The sequence below is a fragment of the Trichosurus vulpecula genome, chromosome 3 (genome assembly GCF_011100635.1).
Source record: "Trichosurus vulpecula isolate mTriVul1 chromosome 3, mTriVul1.pri, whole genome shotgun sequence".
Classification (NCBI taxonomy): Eukaryota; Metazoa; Chordata; class Mammalia; order Diprotodontia; family Phalangeridae; genus Trichosurus; species Trichosurus vulpecula.
Window position 1 is genome coordinate 243,962,936 of NC_050575.1, and position 19,980 is coordinate 243,982,915.

At 37.5% G+C, this 19,980-nt stretch overlaps 1 protein-coding gene across 1 annotated transcript in view; it reads left to right on the top strand.

Moving 5' to 3' along the window:
- PXDN (peroxidasin) overlaps nt 1-19,980 on the top strand; it is a 148,559-nt gene that overhangs the window by 118,258 nt on the left and 10,321 nt on the right. The window contains exons 15-19 of the mRNA XM_036752612.1: nt 1,838-1,946; nt 2,560-2,717; nt 7,861-9,364; nt 14,543-14,677; nt 15,592-15,800. Coding sequence (XP_036608507.1) covers nt 1,838-1,946; nt 2,560-2,717; nt 7,861-9,364; nt 14,543-14,677; nt 15,592-15,800 — 2,115 coding nt within the window. The remainder of the gene's footprint in view (nt 1-1,837; nt 1,947-2,559; nt 2,718-7,860; nt 9,365-14,542; nt 14,678-15,591; nt 15,801-19,980) is intronic.

A 19,980-nucleotide genomic window follows, 5' to 3' on the forward strand; every position in this document is an offset into this window, starting at 1 on the left:
GAGAAAATTTAAAAAAATCACTCCATGGTCTTAAATTTGAGAAAATAAGGATAGTTCTTGGTATGTGCCTCGCCACTGTCTTCTCCATCCCAAATGGAAGCTCCTCAGCCTCTCCTCTCTTGTCCTACTTAAATCAGGATGATCAACTACCATTCCTTAAAAAAGAAGGACGATAGTTTTCTTCCTCTTTCTTCATGAACCTTCCACTTCTTTCAGTTTCCAAGCAGCAGGTGCAAGAAAGCACTTTGAAGAGGATCAGCAGACTTGCTGTTGGAAATAGGAACAGGCTCTGATGCACGGACTTGGAGAGTTGTCTCTCTGATGTGGTGCTGTGGGCGAATGCAGCATCTCTAAAGAAGGACATAGAAAGCATAATAATATCTGGCCTACTTATGTAATACTTGAAGTCTTTAACTTTTTTAAAAAATAGTTTTTTAAATACTTTTTGTTTTTACCTCACTGACATTTCTTCCCTTCCCTCCCTCAGTCCTTTAAACTATTAATCCATTTTAAGAAGGAAAAATAATCAGTACTTCAACATCCGTAAAGCACTTTGCACACACTATTCCCATCATTTGTTCGTGATTATAACCCTGTGAAGGGAGAATATTGCCAGCATTATTATTATCACCCCAATTTTACAGATGAGGAAGCTAAGCCCAGAGAAGTCAGTCGATTTGCTTATAGTCACACAGCCAAGTATCAGAGTCAGGATGTGAACCTGAATCCTTTATAATTCCTAGTCCAGTGGGCCCAAGACCCTTCCATTATTATATATTTATATAATAGTTATGTAATATGATTAGATATAGCCCAAATAATAGTAATACCTAATATTTATATAGTGCTTATGTGTACTGTGCTTAGTGCTTTATAATAATTATCTCATTTGATCTTCACACCAACCCTAGGAGGTAGGCACTATTATTATATTCATTTTACAGATGAGGAAATTGAGGCAAACAGAGGTTAAGTGACACGAGCAGGTTCACACAGCTAATATATATCTATATATCTATATCTATATATATATGAGGTCAGATTTGAACTTATGTTCTTGACTCCAAGTCCAGTGCTTTGCCCATTGTACCACTGTGTGTATGTGTAAATATATGTGTGTATTTGGTATGTATATATGTGTGTATATACATATACATAAATACATTAGGTATCTTAAATTATATGTAATTTTTGGACCCAGGGGCAGGAGGAAATGAAAACTTTTTCTGTAGAGGCCTAAAATCTAAAAGAATGTCTATCTTCAGCCAGCATATGGCCACTCAGATTTCTGGATCAATCACTGATGTTAGCAATTCTAAGAATAGATTCAAAATGGTCTCACTAATTCTGCCATTATGTCATATGTTTGTTCTTCTGGATTGTGGGGGTGGAAATGTACACTTCTGCTTAGATGTGCTAAAACTTAAAGAGTAAATGTAAAATTCATCTGAGATCAAGCTGTGTGGCTAGTGCTATTCACTCTGTTCTGGGCCATTCACTGTGGTCTATCGTTAACTTTTCACATTAGTTTGTCATGAAGCAGTCAAGCAACTCACTGTTTAGACAGCTTAATCCCCCTTCCTGCCCCTCCATCCACTTAACTACAGAATCTTGTCTGGAAAATGAAAGGCCTTAATTTCCTTGATACAAAGCAAATACCTTTGAATAGAGTTTGTGATAAGTAACAAACTTTGGTTTAAAAAAAATGAGCCTGAAACAAAAAAAAAAGTGTCCTTCTTTGTAAGTTTTAGTGATGTAGTGTCTAGACATAATTTTATGAGTAACATGTATAGGTATTTTTTTTCTGGTAATGGGCAACTTCTTGGTACTTTTGTAGTTCCTGATGTCAGTCGAAATGGAGATCCTTTCGTGGCCACTTCAATTGTAGAGGCAATAGCAACAGTTGATAGAGCCATCAATTCAACACGGACACATCTGTTTGACAGGTACAGTAGAGATAAAAAAAAATGAATCCTCAGCTCCCTGTGATTGACTGGGACAATTTTTTAAAAATCCATACACTTCCATGTAGAAATTTTACTGGTCTTCTGTTTGCTGCTGAAGGACTCAACTGCTTTTTCGGTTTTAAATAACAAACAGCATTGACATCTGGCTACTTTCTGTGACTTGCCACTCCAACTGGAAAGTTGGCCTTCCAAATAGGAGCATAGCTATGATTCACAAATAAAACAGTCACTCAATATGAACTATTTTGTTACTTTAATGATCTGATGGAAGCAAAATATTAAAAAAACTGTAAATATATTTATAGCACAGCTCTAAACTGTTGCATTTTAATAAAGGTTGTGTTTTCTTTTGTATTAATTACAGATTTTTTTTCTTTTTTAAAAATTTTGCTTTCTGCTTTTGGATGAGTGAATAAGGTATAGTACATTCTTTTTCTATAGATTATTCAGCTGTAGAAATAGCAAAAAGCAAATACTTCATTTCTGTATATTGGTGGTTTATTCCTCTGTCTTCTCTCTTCAGCTCTGTGCTAGTAGTATGGTCACATGATTTGTGTTTTCTCCCTTTTTTCTTTTCCTTTTAACTTGTTAGCCGCCCTCGTTCCCCAAATGACTTGTTGGCCTTATTTCGATATCCGAGAGATCCTTACACTGTGGAACAAGCAAGAGCTGGGGAAATCTTTGAAAGGACTTTGCAGCTTATACAGGAGCATGTACAGCATGGGTTAATGGTCGACCTGAATGGAACAAGTCAGTAATTCATTTAAACTATTAAGTACCTAATGTGTGCCAGGCGCTGGAGATGCAAAGACAAAAACACAACAATTCCTGTCCTCAATGACCTTACATTCTATTCAGAGGAAATGACACAAACATAAAAATACAAAATGTGTATTAAGTAATTTCTTGAGGAAGTAACATGGGGGGAGCGGAGTGGTAGATGAAGAGGGGAAAACATTAGCAGCCAATTCTTGAATAAAAAATTGTAATCTCTTTCTCTCTCCTCTTCCTCCTTCCCCCCTCACCCTTTCTCTTCTCACCGTTTCCCCTCCCCTTCTCCTTTCCTATAGCTGTTGCAGAAATGAATGAAAGGATCATTTTAGTCCTCAAATGTTTGAGTCATTTAGGAGTTTTTAAAAATCCACACATCTCTAGTAAACTAATTTGACTCCTCTTAGAAACTAAAGTAGAAAAACCACTTTTTGGGTTTTTTTAATAATCAAAATATTGGTAGTGACTAGATATGACTTTATTGACTTAGGAAATGCTTGGATGAGTTAAGTTCCTCTACCAATTCAGGTCAGCACCATCTCTGCAACTCAGAGTTGCCTACCACACTGAGAAGTTAGAATACTAATATAGAGTTAGTATTAGTGTGTTTCAGAGACAGGGATTGGCACTAGGTCTTCTTGGCTCCAAGGCTCACTCTATCCACTATTCCCTACTAACATCTGAAGTAAAAAAAAAACCCACAGCATTTTAGTTTTAAGTAATTTACGATATTGATATCTGATTTATTTATGGGTCTTTTCTCATTGCCCATTTTCAAAATGTGGGAAGACATTGGTTGTTTTAAACTTACTGTGTTCTTTCATTTTAATTTGATTCCAATTCCAATCCTCATAAGTTATTCTTTACAAAATGCATCCAGAGGTACCAGAATGAATCATTAGCATGTATTTCAATATTTATAGTTTGGAATGTTGTGGAACATTCCAGTGGGTTTTCTGGTCAAAATTCCTTGATAAAGTGGCCAATTCCTAACTCAAGAGAAAGGTACTGATAGATGACTCCCTTGAAATTATGTGTACCCAGGAAGGAGAGGTATGGATTTAAAAGTATTTCTTTACCAGTGTGGAAGTAGAATGTCTCTCCCTAGCACTGCTCCATAACTGTTTCCTCTGGTTTCATTTATGTGTGTTCTTGGGGATTCTTGTAAGGTCATCAGTGGATCAGGAGCTCAAAAGAGACCTCAGAGGTCTTGAGCTTCATTTTTAAGGTAAGGAAACTGAGGCTGAAAACTATTATTACATGTCCAAGGTCACATAGGTACTGAGAAATGAACTGAGATTTAAGTCCTGGTCTTCCTACTATAAAAGCCATTGTTCTTTCTTTTACAATTTACATTCTCTTCTACTTCTTGGCCCAGGATCCATGCACATTTTTCTGCATGGGGAAATGTTGGAAGTTATGACTGCAGACCATTGGCTTTCTCAGATGGACCTACTCATGGTCACAGTCTTGGAAGGAGAGATTAAAGAGCCTCATAACCCACCCCCACCCCCCAATATTCTGCTAGGTTTTCTCTCTAGTTCATTAGAACAAAGGAGTCTTACTGAATCTACCATTCTTAGTGCCTAAATCTCCCCTCAATAGCATGCTAAATTAATGGCACTTCTTTACAACTTGTGGATCAATTCAGCAGAACCATTTATACAGTGCCTTTCCTATTTTTGTAAAAACAAAATTAACATACCTACCTTCTTCTCCCACCCCACTCCCCCCCCAAAAATTCATGGTGTGAGTGAATAAAGGGTTTTTGATGAAGTGCCTGTGAGAACAGGATGGTCTCTGTTAAATACCTCAATACTTAAAGTCTTACCTCAACTTTGTAATCCCTAGCCCTCTGATCCTCCATATTCATCTGGCTAGTAAGTATTACTAATACATAGCAGCATTGGTGGCTATTCCTTCCATTGATACAGCTTACAACCTATTCATGCCTTCTTATTCTATGTAATTCTCATAAGTGTTTTTCTACTAATAAAAATTAGTAGAAATAGGCAATTGACCCAAAATACTAGTGACTTTCCTTGAGGTCTCTTAATGTGCTATGGATAGCAATGTAATAGCTCCTAGACTGTCCATGTATTGTCTCTTCTTACCACATGGCCACATATGAGAACTAGTGAATTAAGTGGTTATGAAATATATTATTTTTTCTAAACTACTTTTAAGCTAAAACAAATATGGTATATTCCAAAATGCCCAGTAGTTTTTTATACATTTGTCCCCCCACCCAATTACATGTTAAAGCAATTTTTTGAACATTTAAAAAAAGTTTTGAGTTCCAAATTCTATCCTTTCCTCCCTTCTTTCACCCCTCTCTGAGGTGGCAAGTAATCTGATATCCATTACACATGCGCAATCATGTAAAACATTTCCTTATTGGTCATTTTGTACAAGAAGATTCAAATAAAAAAAAGAAAGGAAGGAAGGAAGAAGAAAAAATAGAATGCTTCAGTTTGTATTCAGACAATATCACTTCTTTCTCTGGAGGTGGATAGCATGATTCATTATTAGTCCTTTGGGATTGTCTTGGATCATTGTATTGCTGAGAATAGCTAAGTCATTCACAGTTCTTCATCTTATAATATGGTTACTATGTACAATGTCATCCTGGTTCTGCTCACTTCACTTTATTTCAGTACATGTAAGTCTTTTCAGGCTTTTTTTGAAATCATCTTGCTTGTCATTTCATATAGCACAATAATATTTCATCACAATCATGTACCACAGCTTGTTTAGCCATTCCCCAATTGGTGGTCATCCCTTCAATTTCCAATTCTTAGCCATCAAAAAAGAGCTGCTATAAATATTTTTGTACAAATAGATCCTTTTCCCTTTTTTGGATGTCTTTGGGTTATAGACCTAGCAGTGGTATTGCTGTATCAAATGGTATTAATAGTTTTGTAGCCCTTTAAAATGCCCAGAAGTTTTGAGGACAATATAATGTAACTGTTAAGCTTACCACCTTTGAGTGATATTTACTTGGAGGATTCCTTCATTCAGTTAGTAAACAGACATGTATTAAGCACCTATTGAGTGCAAAATTGTATGCCATTTTGGCGGCTTTCTGGAATAATAAATTTTAAGTATGGTCCTTTCCCTGTTTTCATGGAACTTACAGTCTAATAGGGGAAACCTAAAAGTGAAACTGTCATTAAATATGTTCCTGATTTTCAAATAGTTCCTATTCTATTTTATTCTGAAACATTGCATAAGTCTGCTCTTGAAAGTATCTTTTAATTTGTTAAACCGTGTGTTAAACCATTTTAATCCATGTTTAATTTGTTGAAAATTCTGAACTCAGAATGAAAGCTGATTTTATTTATTAAAATACAGTATGTCTACACTTAGACATGTAGATATATATATGTGTATGTACTATATACCATATGTATATACTATATGTACTATATACCATAGCTATATACTAGGCTAGAAAATCATAACTTTCATAATAAAACATGAAAAAATCCACTGGGCACCCAAGTGCTATCTCACTATGTAATTCCTCTGTGTTTGACACTTTTATTCTAGGAATCTGATATATAGTATGTTGCCTAAGACTTATGACGGCAAGGTATGGAAATGATAACACTGTATTAAGAAAGCTACTAAGGGGCAGCTAGGTGGTGCAGTGAGTACAGCACCGGCCCTGGAGTCAGGAGGACCTGAGTTCAAATCCGGCCTCAGACACTTGACACATGTACTAACTGTGTGCCCTTGGGCAAGTCACTTAACCCCAATTGCCCTGCCCCCTCCCCCCAAAAAAAACAACAAAAAAGAAAGCTACTAAGATTTGGCATGAGTCAAATGGAAAATTTGATAAAAAGTATTATTTCATCTTCTATTTTGATTTTCATGATTGAGAGTTTTGTGATTTCCTAAAAATTTATTTACTGTAATTTAATGGAGAGATATTTCATCAACTTAAGTATTGTGAAATTCAGATTTGAGAAGTATTCAACAGAAAAATGAGCTCTGAGTTTGATTTTTTTAAAAAAGGAAAACTAGATGCACATAGTATAATATTTTTTCTCAAGTGAGACGCCAGTTAGTAATTGTTCTTCCACTTTTTTTCCTACCTTCACCTATTCCTGCCCCCATAGGAAACTTATCTGAGGCAAATTCATACACTTTAGGAACTTTAGAAATCATAAAGTATGTTTCCTTCACACACATTTCTCTTTATAGATGTTGGTTTTTTGGTTGATGATGATGATAATGGATAAAGATAACATAGCCCTTTAAGGCTGACAAAGTTTTTTTTTACATATATATTATTTTATTTGGTTCTCATAAAAATTCTTTAAGTTTGGGACTATTTTATGGGAAACTAAGGCTAAGAGAGGTTAACTACTTTGTCTGGAGTCACACAGCCAGTAAGGGTTGGAGGTGGGATTTAAATCCAAGCCTTCTCATCTATAAGACCAATACCCTCGCCACTAATCCATGCTGCCTCTTTGCCAATTCTCTGTTTATCCCTCACTTCATTCTACAGTGAGTCAGTCAACTGAGGCCCAGGAAGGGGGAGGGCCTTGCTCAAGGTCATACAACTAATAAGTAGCAGAGTCACAATTTGTATCGTAACAATTTATAGTAAGTAGCAGTCACATAGTATGCTGACAATTCCAGTGCTTTTTTCTTTCATCCTAGAAGGGCTTGGTTATAGCTAAACCATCTCATCTTCTATTCATTTACTTTTTTTTAGAATCTAGATCTATTTTCACTTGACTCACATTGGGTACTTATTAAGCTCCTACTACATACAGAACTGTAATGGGTCTCTTCAGGCTCCAGATTCTCTCTACATGAGATAACTGATGATTCTGTTAATATGCCAATGTCTGTGTTTGTGTGATTCAATTCAATTTAACAAAACTTTCTTAATGTGTTATGTATAAAGGCATTGATGAAAAAAGACAAAAACATAACTTTCTCTGCCCTCAAGGAGCTTATATTTTACTCTAATGTCAGTATAATTTGACATTTTAACCACGGGAGTGAAAAAAGTGTTAACAAGATTTGGGACTGCAGTTTACTTTGCTTCTTATCTACAAATGAAAAAGTCATTTTTGGGTTCTTTTTTTTTTGGTCTTCTTTTCAGGTTACCATTACAATGACCTTGTTTCTCCCCAGTACCTAAGTCTGATCGCAAACCTGTCTGGCTGTACTGCCCACAGACGAGTGAACAACTGTTCGGATATGTGCTTTCATCAGAAATATAGGACCCATGATGGAACTTGCAATAACCTGCAACATCCAATGTGGGGTGCATCTCTAACTGCCTTTGAACGACTCTTGAAATCTGTGTATGAAAATGGGTTTAATTTGCCAAGAGGTATTAATCCAAATAGACTTTATAATGGATACCCGCTCCCAATGCCTCGTTTGGTTTCTACCACTTTGATAGGAACTGAATCAATTACTCCTGATGAGCAATTTACACACATGACAATGCAGTGGGGTCAGTTTCTTGACCATGACCTAGATTCCACAGTTGTTGCTCTCAGTCAAGCCCGGTTCTCTGATGGTCAGCACTGCAGTTCTGTCTGCACCAATGATCCTCCCTGCTTTTCAATTATGATTCCACCCAATGACCCTAGAGTCAGAAATGGTGCCCGTTGTATGTTCTTTGTACGTTCCAGCCCAGTGTGTGGTAGTGGCATGACCTCTCTGCTCATGAACTCTGTCTATCCTCGGGAGCAGATCAATCAACTCACTTCATATATAGATGCATCTAATGTTTATGGGAGCTCAGATCACGAAGCCCAGGAAATCAGAGATTTGGCCAGCCATAGAGGCCTCCTGAGACAAGGCATAGTACAGAGATCAGGGAAGCCTCTTCTTCCTTTTGCAACTGGCCCACCAACTGAATGCATGAGAGATGAGAATGAAAGTCCCATTCCTTGCTTCTTGGCTGGAGATCACCGTGCTAATGAGCAACTTGGGCTGACCAGCATGCACACACTGTGGTTTCGAGAACATAATCGTATTGCTACTGAATTACTAAAGCTCAATCCCCATTGGGATGGTGACACTATATATTATGAGACACGTAAAATTGTTGGTGCAGAGATACAACATATCACATATAACCACTGGCTACCTAAGATCTTCGGTGAGGTTGGCATGAAGATGCTTGGGGACTATAAAGGTTATGACCCTAGTGTTAACTCTGGCATCTTCAATGCCTTTGCGACGGCAGCTTTTAGGTTTGGTCACACACTCATCAATCCACTACTGTATCGACTAGATGAGAACTTTGAGCCCATCCCACAGGGCCACCTACCTCTGCACAAGGCCTTCTTCTCACCATTCCGGATTGTCAATGAAGGTGGCATTGACCCCCTCCTAAGAGGATTGTTTGGTGTTGCTGGAAAGATGCGTGTGCCATCTCAGTTACTGAATACTGAGCTGACAGAGAGGCTATTCTCTATGGCTCATACCGTGGCTCTTGATCTAGCAGCGATCAATATCCAGCGGGGCCGAGATCATGGTATTCCACCCTATCATGACTATCGAGTGTACTGTAATCTTTCCTCTGCTTCCACTTTTGAAGATCTGAGAAATGAAATTAAAAATCCTGACATTCGAGAGAAACTCAGAGGGTAAGTTTCAAAGAAAACTTGGATATTTCTTGTGGAATAGTATATAAACTTGGGGGTGGGGCAGTGATAGGTTATATTAGGTTCATAAACATGGCACATAGTTTCAACAATATCTCATTGCAAAAGGCGTATTATAAAACAGTCTGAAATATTCTATCAGGGTTGCCAAGTATAACTGCAATGTGGCTTGCAGCTGCTGTGGGGGTGAAAGACTAACAACACCAGCACACAGGAAGACTGCTAGCACAGGTTCTTTGATCTGCTTTTCTAAGGAAAGCAACTTTAAAGGGTTAGCAATCTCGGTTTAATCCAACATACATATATCATTCACTTAGTTCAGGAGGAAATACAGAACAAATATAAACAAATTACAAACGTACATTATATAAACAGAGCAAATAAACACTAATCAGCAGATAGGCTTCTAGCTTTCTGTCCAAGCAATACATAGTTACCAGAGAAGCACCAACATCTGCGTTTTTTCAAAGCTGGCTGTCTCCAGCAGCTGCCTGGTCAAACCACACAACGCTCTTCCAGTGAGTGAATGCCCCCAAATAAAATGCTAACCTCTGAGTTTATATACCCTTCTTAGGTCCTGAAGGCTTCACACCTAATCAGCAAAAGGGTGTGGGCATGGGGCTTAGCACCTAGCAAGACTTAACCAAAGGCACTTGATTACTTTAGCATTCTAGAAGAGAAGACAGTAAAAAAAAGTCCCACCCTAATTGCCATAACACCAAGAGAAAGAGATTATTCAGAAATACTAAGATGGGGGTGGAGGGGAGGTGGGAGGAAGGGGGAGAAAAGAACAAAGTAAAAAGTGCACAGCAGAGAATAAAAGAAAACTTATAAGGAAGCAAAGATAGATAGCTCACAACACATACTATTTATTACATAGTCTTTCTCAAAGCGGAAATTTAGTGCTATATATTTTGAATCCTCTTACGTTCTGCTGTGCACATGGCACTTTTTTCTTTTCTTATTTTGTATTTAAGTTTTAATATTTAAATTTATAATGTTTTTCTTTTTCTTATTGTATATTTAAGTTTTCATATTTAGAGAAAAAATTTTTAAAAATACTAAGACAAGACTCCGTTAGCTAAGTGGAAGAATAATGTTACCCAAAACTTTTCAACTTCCGATGGTCCAAGTTATTCTGTTTCTCTAAGACCATAGTTAGGGAAGGGGTGATATATAACAATTTGATCTTTTATTCATGATGCCATATGGCTCTAAAGTTATGTAACAACCAAGTTCTCCGAAGAATCAATACTGTATGTCACCCAAGAGGCAATGTAGAAGCCCATAGTGTGCTCCATTTGTTTCCACACAATCAAGAGATCTAAAAGAACGTCCCCAATACACTGAGTGGACTCTTTGTGGAGGATTGATTAGAGGTATAGAGAAGAATCATGCATGATGAGGAGCTATGTGAATATGTATCTAATATATCAAAAAGATCTTGGATCTATCAAAGTATTACTGTATTCGTAATTCAAACATTCTATTTAAGACCATTTGTTAGCTTTTAGACAGAGGGCATTTACAGTTGATTCAAGACATTCCACTGCAAGTCTATCCAGTTTCCCAAACCTATGTACAGAATCTAGGGGAAAATGGGATCAAGCTTAGAGAGTTCATGTAAATCGCAGGTCTTTGTTGCTAGAAGTCCTTTTCTCACCTGCTTGGTATGCTTAAAATGTTCCCCTTAGTTATGGTGAAGCGTCTCCTCTGTCCTTGGCTCCTTATTTCATTCGTCTGGTCATAACTTTCCTGGAGGGAATGATGCTACAACACTGATAGGAAGATGGGAAGTCCCAAATCCCCTGCACTCTCTAAAGTTTATAAGGTCCTTCTTCAGCCAATGGCTGTGAGACCAAGGCTGAGGCCACAGCCTCTATTTCTCCCTTAGGCAGTTCCTCCTCTGGAGTTTTTATTGGGGCACCATATTAACTCCAATTCCTGTAACAAATCCACATCTCAATTCATTTGATATTTTACAAGTGCTACGTAAGACATGACCAAATTTCCTCAACCTATCTGAACAAGATCCTTGTGAAATGTCAAGCCCAGTGAAGGAATTTTCGTATTTGATCTAAAACCTGTAATTGATTGAATCTAAAATCTATGTTGGAAATTGGTTGTTTTCACCCGGTTAGGATATCAGGACATCCTATCACTTACTTTAAGCGGACTAGGGAGTCTTCATTAATTTGCTTGATTAAAACTGACACTCCTCTTAGTTTTATGTTTTCTTTCCTCTGCAAATCCACTGGAATCTGGCAAAGTCCATAGCTGAAAACTCTGGCTAACTCTTTAGTGACTTGCGGAGGTTCCACATTTCCTTTTTGAATTCCTTCTCCATTGTTTAAGCAGTCACAGAAAAGTCTGGATGGCACAATTTGTAATCAGATCCAGCAATTAACATTTTTCTCTGCTTCCAGATAATGTGATGATACAATGTGACAAACCAGCACCTTTTTACAAAGCAAATTTACAAAGGTTAATGCCTGTTCTGTTGCTTGCAAAAAAGGGCCTTCCCATTCCCAAAACAGTAAAGAAAAAGAAATGAGTGAAAGGAAAAGAAAACTAAACCTTCCTTCTCAAAGGGAAAGCCTGGTCCCTTCCAGAACTCTCTGAGCTCATGAGCTCATCTCCTCACAGGGATTAAAGGTCTGGGATTGTCTAGAGGTCATCCCCCTCACCCTTCAGGTGAGAAACCAAACTGCATGGTACTTTTGTACCATGGTCCAGGGGAGCTGGGGGCCTGGCTCTCTTCCCCACAGAGAAGCTTATATTTTGTCTCAGTCTGGTACCAATTCTCAGAGTTCCGGTGACACTTAGGTACTTCATTCTCTCTCCTCCTCCTCCTCCTCCTCCTCCTCCTCCTCTTAAAATTTCAGAGTCTACTGACACAAAGAATTTTGGCTTATGATTCTTTTTAATACCATATTATAAAAACTTATACTGTAACAAAATTGCAGTTGGGTCCCAAGATGGCCTGGAGTACTTTACCCTCTCCCTCTCTTAAGTAAAACTTAAGATTTCAAAGTGTATTTATGCAGATAAATTTTAGCCAATTTAAAAAAATGTTACCAAAATTCATAGCAAAATTAATCTGACTGTTAATAGTTGACCTGAAATTCATCATAACTCAGGAGTAGCTCTCTAAAATTGAAAATATTGTAGACAGCATTCCTTAAAAAGCCAAACAGCAAGCAGAAATCATAATTATAGAACTAGTGTATGTTTTTTTTCAGAAAGCCAGTTGTCCTTCAGAAAATAAATCTCTAGTCCTTGCTGTTAAGTTGCTGCTCTCCTTTTTTGGTGGTGTTCGTTTTATTATTTAGAGAAGTTTGATCATCTAAATCTATCACACAGAACACAATTTCCATTGATTCTACACCTTAGAAACTATAGGTTTTGTGCAGCCAGTACTCTTTCTGAAAGAGCAGATCTAGCCTGCTTAGCTAGAGTCATTTAACTGGAAGGGAACTCTTTTGCTTCTAGGAACACGACTAAACCTTCAGAGATACAGGATGGATTATCTTTCCTGTGTTTACTGTCTCAGAGATAGAAGCTCCATAGCCTAGTTGGTTGCACTGGTTAAGCATTCATAGGATTCTTTATGCCTCATTAACTTCTCACTTGATACAGTTTGAGTCCACTGATCATAGTATCATTGAATTAAGGAAAGAATCACAGATGAGGAACCTGTGGCATAGAGACATTAAGTGACTTACCTGGGGTCATGCAACTAATAAGTGTCTGAAGCAAAGTTTGAACTTAAACCTTCCTGATTCTACGTCCAGTGCTCTTTCCACTATCCATTCTATCCACTGGGGATAGCTAGGTGGCATGGTGGATGGAGAGCCAGGTCTGACGTCAGGAAGACTCATCTTCCTGAGTTCAGATCTGGCCTCAGATACTTACTAGCTTTGTGACCCTGGGCAAGTTACTTAACTTGTATACCTCACTTTCAGTGATCATTGAGTCCAATGTCTACATTTCACAGACAAGGAAACTGAGGCCAGTGAGTAGTCCTGAAGGGTTAGAAGCTATATGAAAATAATGTGTTCTCTGAAATCATTTGAATATGTCATTTTTATATGGTCCCTTTCCTTCACAGAACTTTTCTTCAGAGTTCAAAGGCAGTCTTCTTCCAGTACTGTTTTGGATCACCAAAGAATGAAATTTTCATTTGAAAATTTCACAAAACAAATGCCACTAGTTTGTTTTAACTTTTAATTTGAGATTAATTCTTTAATTTATTGCCACAGTTTAGTCTTTAGTTGTAATATTTGCTTAGGAAGAAAATATCTGTTTGGAGCCTCATTTACCTTTTATTTAAATTAATATTTTTTCAATTAACAATCATCATCTTCCCCTCCCCCCATCTCCTCCATGCACCCACACCCAGAAGAAGAAAAGAAAAAGAAAACCTCTGCAACAAATATGCATAGTCAAGGAAAATACATTCCTACGTTGGCTATGTCCAAGCACGTTTGTCTCACTCTTCACCTCTGTTAGGAGGTGAGCAGAATTCTAAATCATTGATCCATTGTAACCATGGTTTATCATTGTGTTATCACTTTTTAACTATTTCAAAAATCATTCATTTTTACAGCATTGTTGCTTATAGTATCGATTGCTCTAGATCTTCTCATTTCACTCTGCTTCAATTCAAAGTGATGTTCAAGTGACACCCATCCCCCCCTTCCTTATTACTGTGGAATTCTACTTGCATTCCCCTGTCCCCACAACATATGACTTCTTCACCTTTAACTTCTGTGATTTTTTTTTCTGTTAGCCTTATTAAAGAGGACATGATGGAAGTGTCATGTAGGAAAGGTTTTTTTTTAATTTGCTTGAGTTTTGTCAAAAGTTAGTTTTTGTTAAGGACAAGAGCAAAAATAAAGCGTTAAAAACACAAGGAAAAAAGCAAAGAATTCGGAAGTCACTTCTTATTAACTTGTTAAATTTAATGGTGTATACTTTAAAAAAACAAACTGTACAGCATAGTTCACCATTTGATATGTATCCCTTTTGCTTTTTGTGTATTGGAATGTTTGTGATAATGATTAAGTCATAAAGATAAAGCTAAATCATAAGAAAATCTTAAAAATAAAAATACTTATGTCTTTGCCAAGGAAATTTAAAAAGTTTTTTATGTCATAGATTATATGGCTCACCGTTGAATATAGATTTATTTCCTGCTCTCATGGTAGAAGACTTGGTTCCTGGCAGCAGACTGGGCCCAACTTTGATGTGCCTTCTAAGTACTCAGTTTAAACGTCTACGAGATGGGGACAGGTAATTTGCATGCTATGGCCAATATTTCATTGGAAAGCCAACTAAAGTTGAATGAGTGTGCATTAATAGTGTCAAAGTATTATTATTTACTACTATCATTATACTTCCCAGGATGTGGGGGAGGTAGGAAAGAGAATGGTTTAGGTCTTCTATATTGAGACTAACTAGGAAGAAAAAGTATCCTTTATTCTTAGTAGTTTTTTTTAAAACAATAACTTTAAATTGTTTGAGTCTTCTTTCGCAGCAACATACATCTTGGAAACAATGCCAAATTAACTACGTTATATGTTTGCTGTGTTTGAATGATAATTTTGCTAAATAAAATCTTCTAGGCCTACTTTACAAGGAATGTACCATTATAAAAGTTTATAGTTTCTTTGATGAATTATGCAGATGTTTTTAAAGTCCTAGATTTAATCTGTATTATAGTATAAAATACTCAATGCACGAGCTCATACCAAGACTTCCACAATTCACTATCATCCAAATAATTCAGTTATTAGTTTACTCCCCAAGGATGCAGCCTTTTTTGTTTACGACCTTCTTGAAGGCTAGCTTATTAGAGAATTTAATTTTTGCCCCTTAAAAACAAGACCAGCTGTTTTGTGTTCTATGGGTGATGTTTCATAAAATATTAGAATTTGGAAGGGACCTGAGAAATTATCTATTCCATTTAACAAAATTGAGCCCCTGGAGAGGATGGGTAACTTTTCCAAGAACCTTTCACTATCTGCAGTTGTCTCACATTATAAAAGAGTGACAAAAATTAGAATCCTCTCATGGAGTTAAATTTTGAGGACTTGAGGAATTGTTTCAATCTGTTACCTCTAGTAATCTTGGGGTTTACTTTTGTTTATTTGACCCTATTTTTCTCTCTTTCTTCCCCCTTCCCCCTTCCTTCACCCAAACTACAGGTTATGGTATGAAAACCCTGGAGTATTTAGCCCTGCTCAGTTGACACAAATCAAGCAGACATCCCTCGCCCGAGTTCTGTGTGACAATTCTGACAACATCACTCATGTGCAGAGAGATGTCTTTAGAGTGGCTGAATTCCCACATGGCTATGGTAGCTGTGATGAAATCCCCAAAGTGGACCTAAGAATGTGGCAGGATTGTTGTGAAGGTCTGTATATAAAGGAGGGAAGCAGATTGACTATTAACAATTGATGTTTGGGATTGTGGGAGGTGAAGCATGGACTAGGAGAAATAACATTGGATTTACAAACAAAATAGGTTTGAATCTGGATAGGTCAGTTAAGCTCTCTGAGTCTTGATTTCCAATTTGTAAAATGGGGATAATTCTTGCCTTATGTCCTTCATAGAGTTGCTCTTTAAAAAGTGATGTATTATTTTTAGAAAAATGACTGTTTTCTGCAGTCAGTTTTGGAGAACTGTCTTGTATATAAGATTGCTTTGAGAAGCATATACTCCTCTACTTACAAATGGTGATATTGATGTAGTTAATATTAGCTTGACAACACTCTAGGTCAAGAATCGTATTGGACTGGACTGCCACAGTCCAGACTGATCTTAAAGATAGTACTTTGCTACCTGCCTTGGTAGCTTTCTCTAGGAAGTGGTCTGTTTGAATTGTCTCATAGATTTTATTTCTGTTCCTACTTCACCTTTGCACATTTCTTTGAATTTCTGTTCTTGTTTGCTCCTTAGTTCAGAATTTCAAAAGGCAAGTAAATCCAGCAGTTGTGGTACTACTAGACCTGGCTGGGACTGACTACTGGACCTGGTTGCCTGACTCCCAATCCAGTATTCTCTCCAGTGAACCACATTTCTTTGTCTGACTGAGCCTGTGATTTCACTGGAAAAGAGAGCTCCTAGTGGAGAAGTCCCTCTGTCAATGAAGATCACCCTTTATGGTGCTTGAGGCACTGGGCAATGTGATTTGCTCTGGGTCATAAGTATGTGACGAATGCAGGACTTGAATCCAGGTCTGCTCACTCTGAGGCTAGCTCTTTATCAGTCTCTCTCCATCTCTCTTTGTCTCTGTGTGTCTCTATGTCTCTCAGTCTTGTCTGTCTGTCTCTTTATATATACAGACAGTTCTTGCTTTATGTGCTTGTACTATGCAAATTCAACTATGTAAAGAATTTCAAAACAAATCTGCATTAAGAAAACCCAACACATTAACTTTACAGAATTGAGTGTGCGCTCTCTCTCTCTCTCTCTCTCTCTCCCTATCTCCCTCTCCCCCTCTCTCTCTCCCTCTCCCTCTCCTTCTCTCCTCCTCCTTCTGCCCCTCAGCTATGTACTCCATGGCCTTCCACCCTGCCACCAAAAAACCTAAATAACAAACTCTAAAAAACCCCTCCTTCAAGTGAAAGCAGAACTGCTGCAGGGATCAGGGGCTTGGCCTGATACCTGGGCACCAAGAGAGGAGATCTTCGCTCTATTCCGCCCACCTGCCTTTATGTCTGACCCACACGTGGCTTTCCCCAGCCCATGTTCCTCCTCCTGCTCTGGCTTCTCTGTCCTTGGCCCCCACATTTCCTTGAACTTTTTGCGGGCCCCCTTCCTCCATGGGTGGGCATGAGACTCCTTTCCTACCTCCCTCCCTCTCCCTCTCAGTCCTAGTCAGTTTTACATTATGTGAAACTTGCTTTACTACTCACTTAAAACAAGAACTCTTAACTCTTTCTCTCTCTGCGTACGTACACACATACATATATGTGTGTATATATATATATATATATATATATAAAATATTCACACATACAGGTATATATATATGTATATACACACACATACAGATATGTGTATGTAATGGTACTAGGCAGGATGTTGATTTAACTGAGAAGTAGATAAATGTACTTGGATGGATTATATGATGGACTGTGGCTGATATTTACAGTTGCATCCTCTACCTTTTCCAACTACTTTTCAACTGGATGCTCTTTCATAAAAATTTTAAATAATTTTTTTTGTTAACACTTCATTTGTACCCTTTATTTTTCTGTCACAGGTATTTTTTTGATATTTTTACCCACTACCATCTCTAATCCATTTAGCTTCCCTTGTAGCAAATAAAAAAGTTAAATGGAACAATTGAATACAAAAGCTACTTCAGACAACATATGCAAAATTCTATACCCTCACCTCTCCAAGTTAAAGAGGGAGATATATTTCCATTTTTTAAAATTTCCATTTTAATTTTTTTGTTACTTTGTGTTTGTCAAACCTCATCAAACATGAGCATTTCCATATGCAGAACAGAAGAAGAGAGTTATATTTATCTCTTCTCCAGGGCTAAGATTGATCATCAGAATTACCTAATATTCGGCTTTGGTTTAGTATTCTTTTCATTGGTATTATTACAGTGCAAATGTTGGAATAATCCAATCAAGAATCATTTGTTCTCAGTGGAGACCTGATTTTCCTTAAAGTTAGTGGTTTATATTCTCCTTATTCCAGCTGTTGAAAAGTTGTATCTGTTTTTTATATTCTCTTCTCATTTTTCTACTTAAAATACTTTTCCACCAGAATGTCAAGAGGGCAAGTTCTTATATTTGAAGAAAGTTGTTGTCTTTGCGAATCTTTGGGAAGAGCCAAGACTTTTTCCCTCGACCAGACACAAAAGGCCTTTTCATTTTTTTGATAACTAAACCAGATTGCCTTTAGCTGCCCAAGAAGCAGCACAGCCAGATTTTCTGTTCTCTTGGTCAGAAAATCTAAGTTTCCTTTGAAGGACTTAATCTTTGCAGGCCAGTCTTCACATTCCATTGTCTTCTAAGGAGCTTGTCAGTTAATTTGTTTGAGAAACTTAGCCATCTCTAAGATAGTTGGGTCATATTTCTTCTCATTCTCAGAACATAAAGCAACTGTCTAGGGTCACATTTTCTAGCAAACTCAATTTGACATTTATTGAGCACCCCCTATGTATGAAGCTGAAAGGACAATTAATATGCTTTGGTTGTTTTAATTTTAAGCTAAAAAGACATAACCATAGAACAGCTTGAGGAATTTAGGCTTGGTGGGTCTGAATTTGCTTACTAAAATCATGTGCCTTTTCCCTTCATTAAAGACTGTTTTATGGCATAGTTCACCAGGGCAATGCCTCTTCGGAGCATCTGTGTGTTTTTGATTCATCTTCAAAATTGCTTTGAATATACTCCAAGTTTTATGGATTAGGATCATAAATTTAGAGCTGGTAGAGACCTTACAGATATTCTGTTCCAACTCTTTTATTTTACAGATGATGAAACTAATGCTCCGAATGGTTAGATGACTTGCCTAAGACTGTATGGGAAAGCCAGAATTTGAACCTAGCCATTCTCGTGCCAAATTTGGTGCGGTTTTTTTTTCCCACTTTTTCATTCTGCTTTCCATAAAACATGCCGGAAATTCAGAGGAGCATTCAGATGCCTCTCCTCAGTGTCTTCTAGATATTCTATAGCTCATAGGCCCTGTTGTCCTATGGCTTCCCTAGTTTTGGAATATTTGGCTGTGGCTAGTTGAACCACCAAATCTCGTAAGGCTGTGAGGGCTGGAGTGGTTCTGAATGATTGCAGTCTATAATAATGTGAAAAGTACATTTTACTGAAATATATTTTGTCTTTAAAATCTTTATAAACATTTATAACTCATGACTTCTAGGGTAAGGTATTGTGGTTTAGTAGAGAGAGCAGGCCTCAGAGTTAGAAAGATCTGGGTTTTTCAGGAGTGGAGAACCTGTGGCCTCAAGGCCGCATGCGGCCCTCTAGGTCCTCAAGTACGGCCCTTTGACTGAATCCAAACTTAACAGAGCAAATTTGTTGTGTCAGAGGGCTGTTGTGAAGTTTGTGAAGTTTGGATTCAGTCAAAGGGCCATACTTGAGGATCTAGCGGGCTATATATAGCCTTGAGGCCACAGGTTCCCCACCTCTGGTTTAGGTCCTGCCTTTGATGCTTGTAGACTATATGACTGTGTCTAAGTAATTTTACTTCTCAGTCTCTTCAGCAGCTTTTCAGGTGCTGATCTATATTGGTAGAAATAATTTTCTCAACAATTTAATTCTTTAACTGAGTGAAATAATAGGTTTTATTAAAAAAAAAACCCAACAACCAACAAATAGGATCATAGGATTCAGAGCTAGAAGAGACTCTGCAGATCATTTTTTCCCTCCTCTTTTGTTGTATAAATGAAGAAACTGAGATACAAAGAAGGGCAATAACTTAACCCTGTAAGTATTAATAATAAATCATAGAACTAGTATTTGAACACAGGTCCTCAGATTTCAAATACCATGATTAAATCTATTGCTTACAAATGTTCCTTAGGTAGTCTCCGCATGGCATACAAGAATATCCTT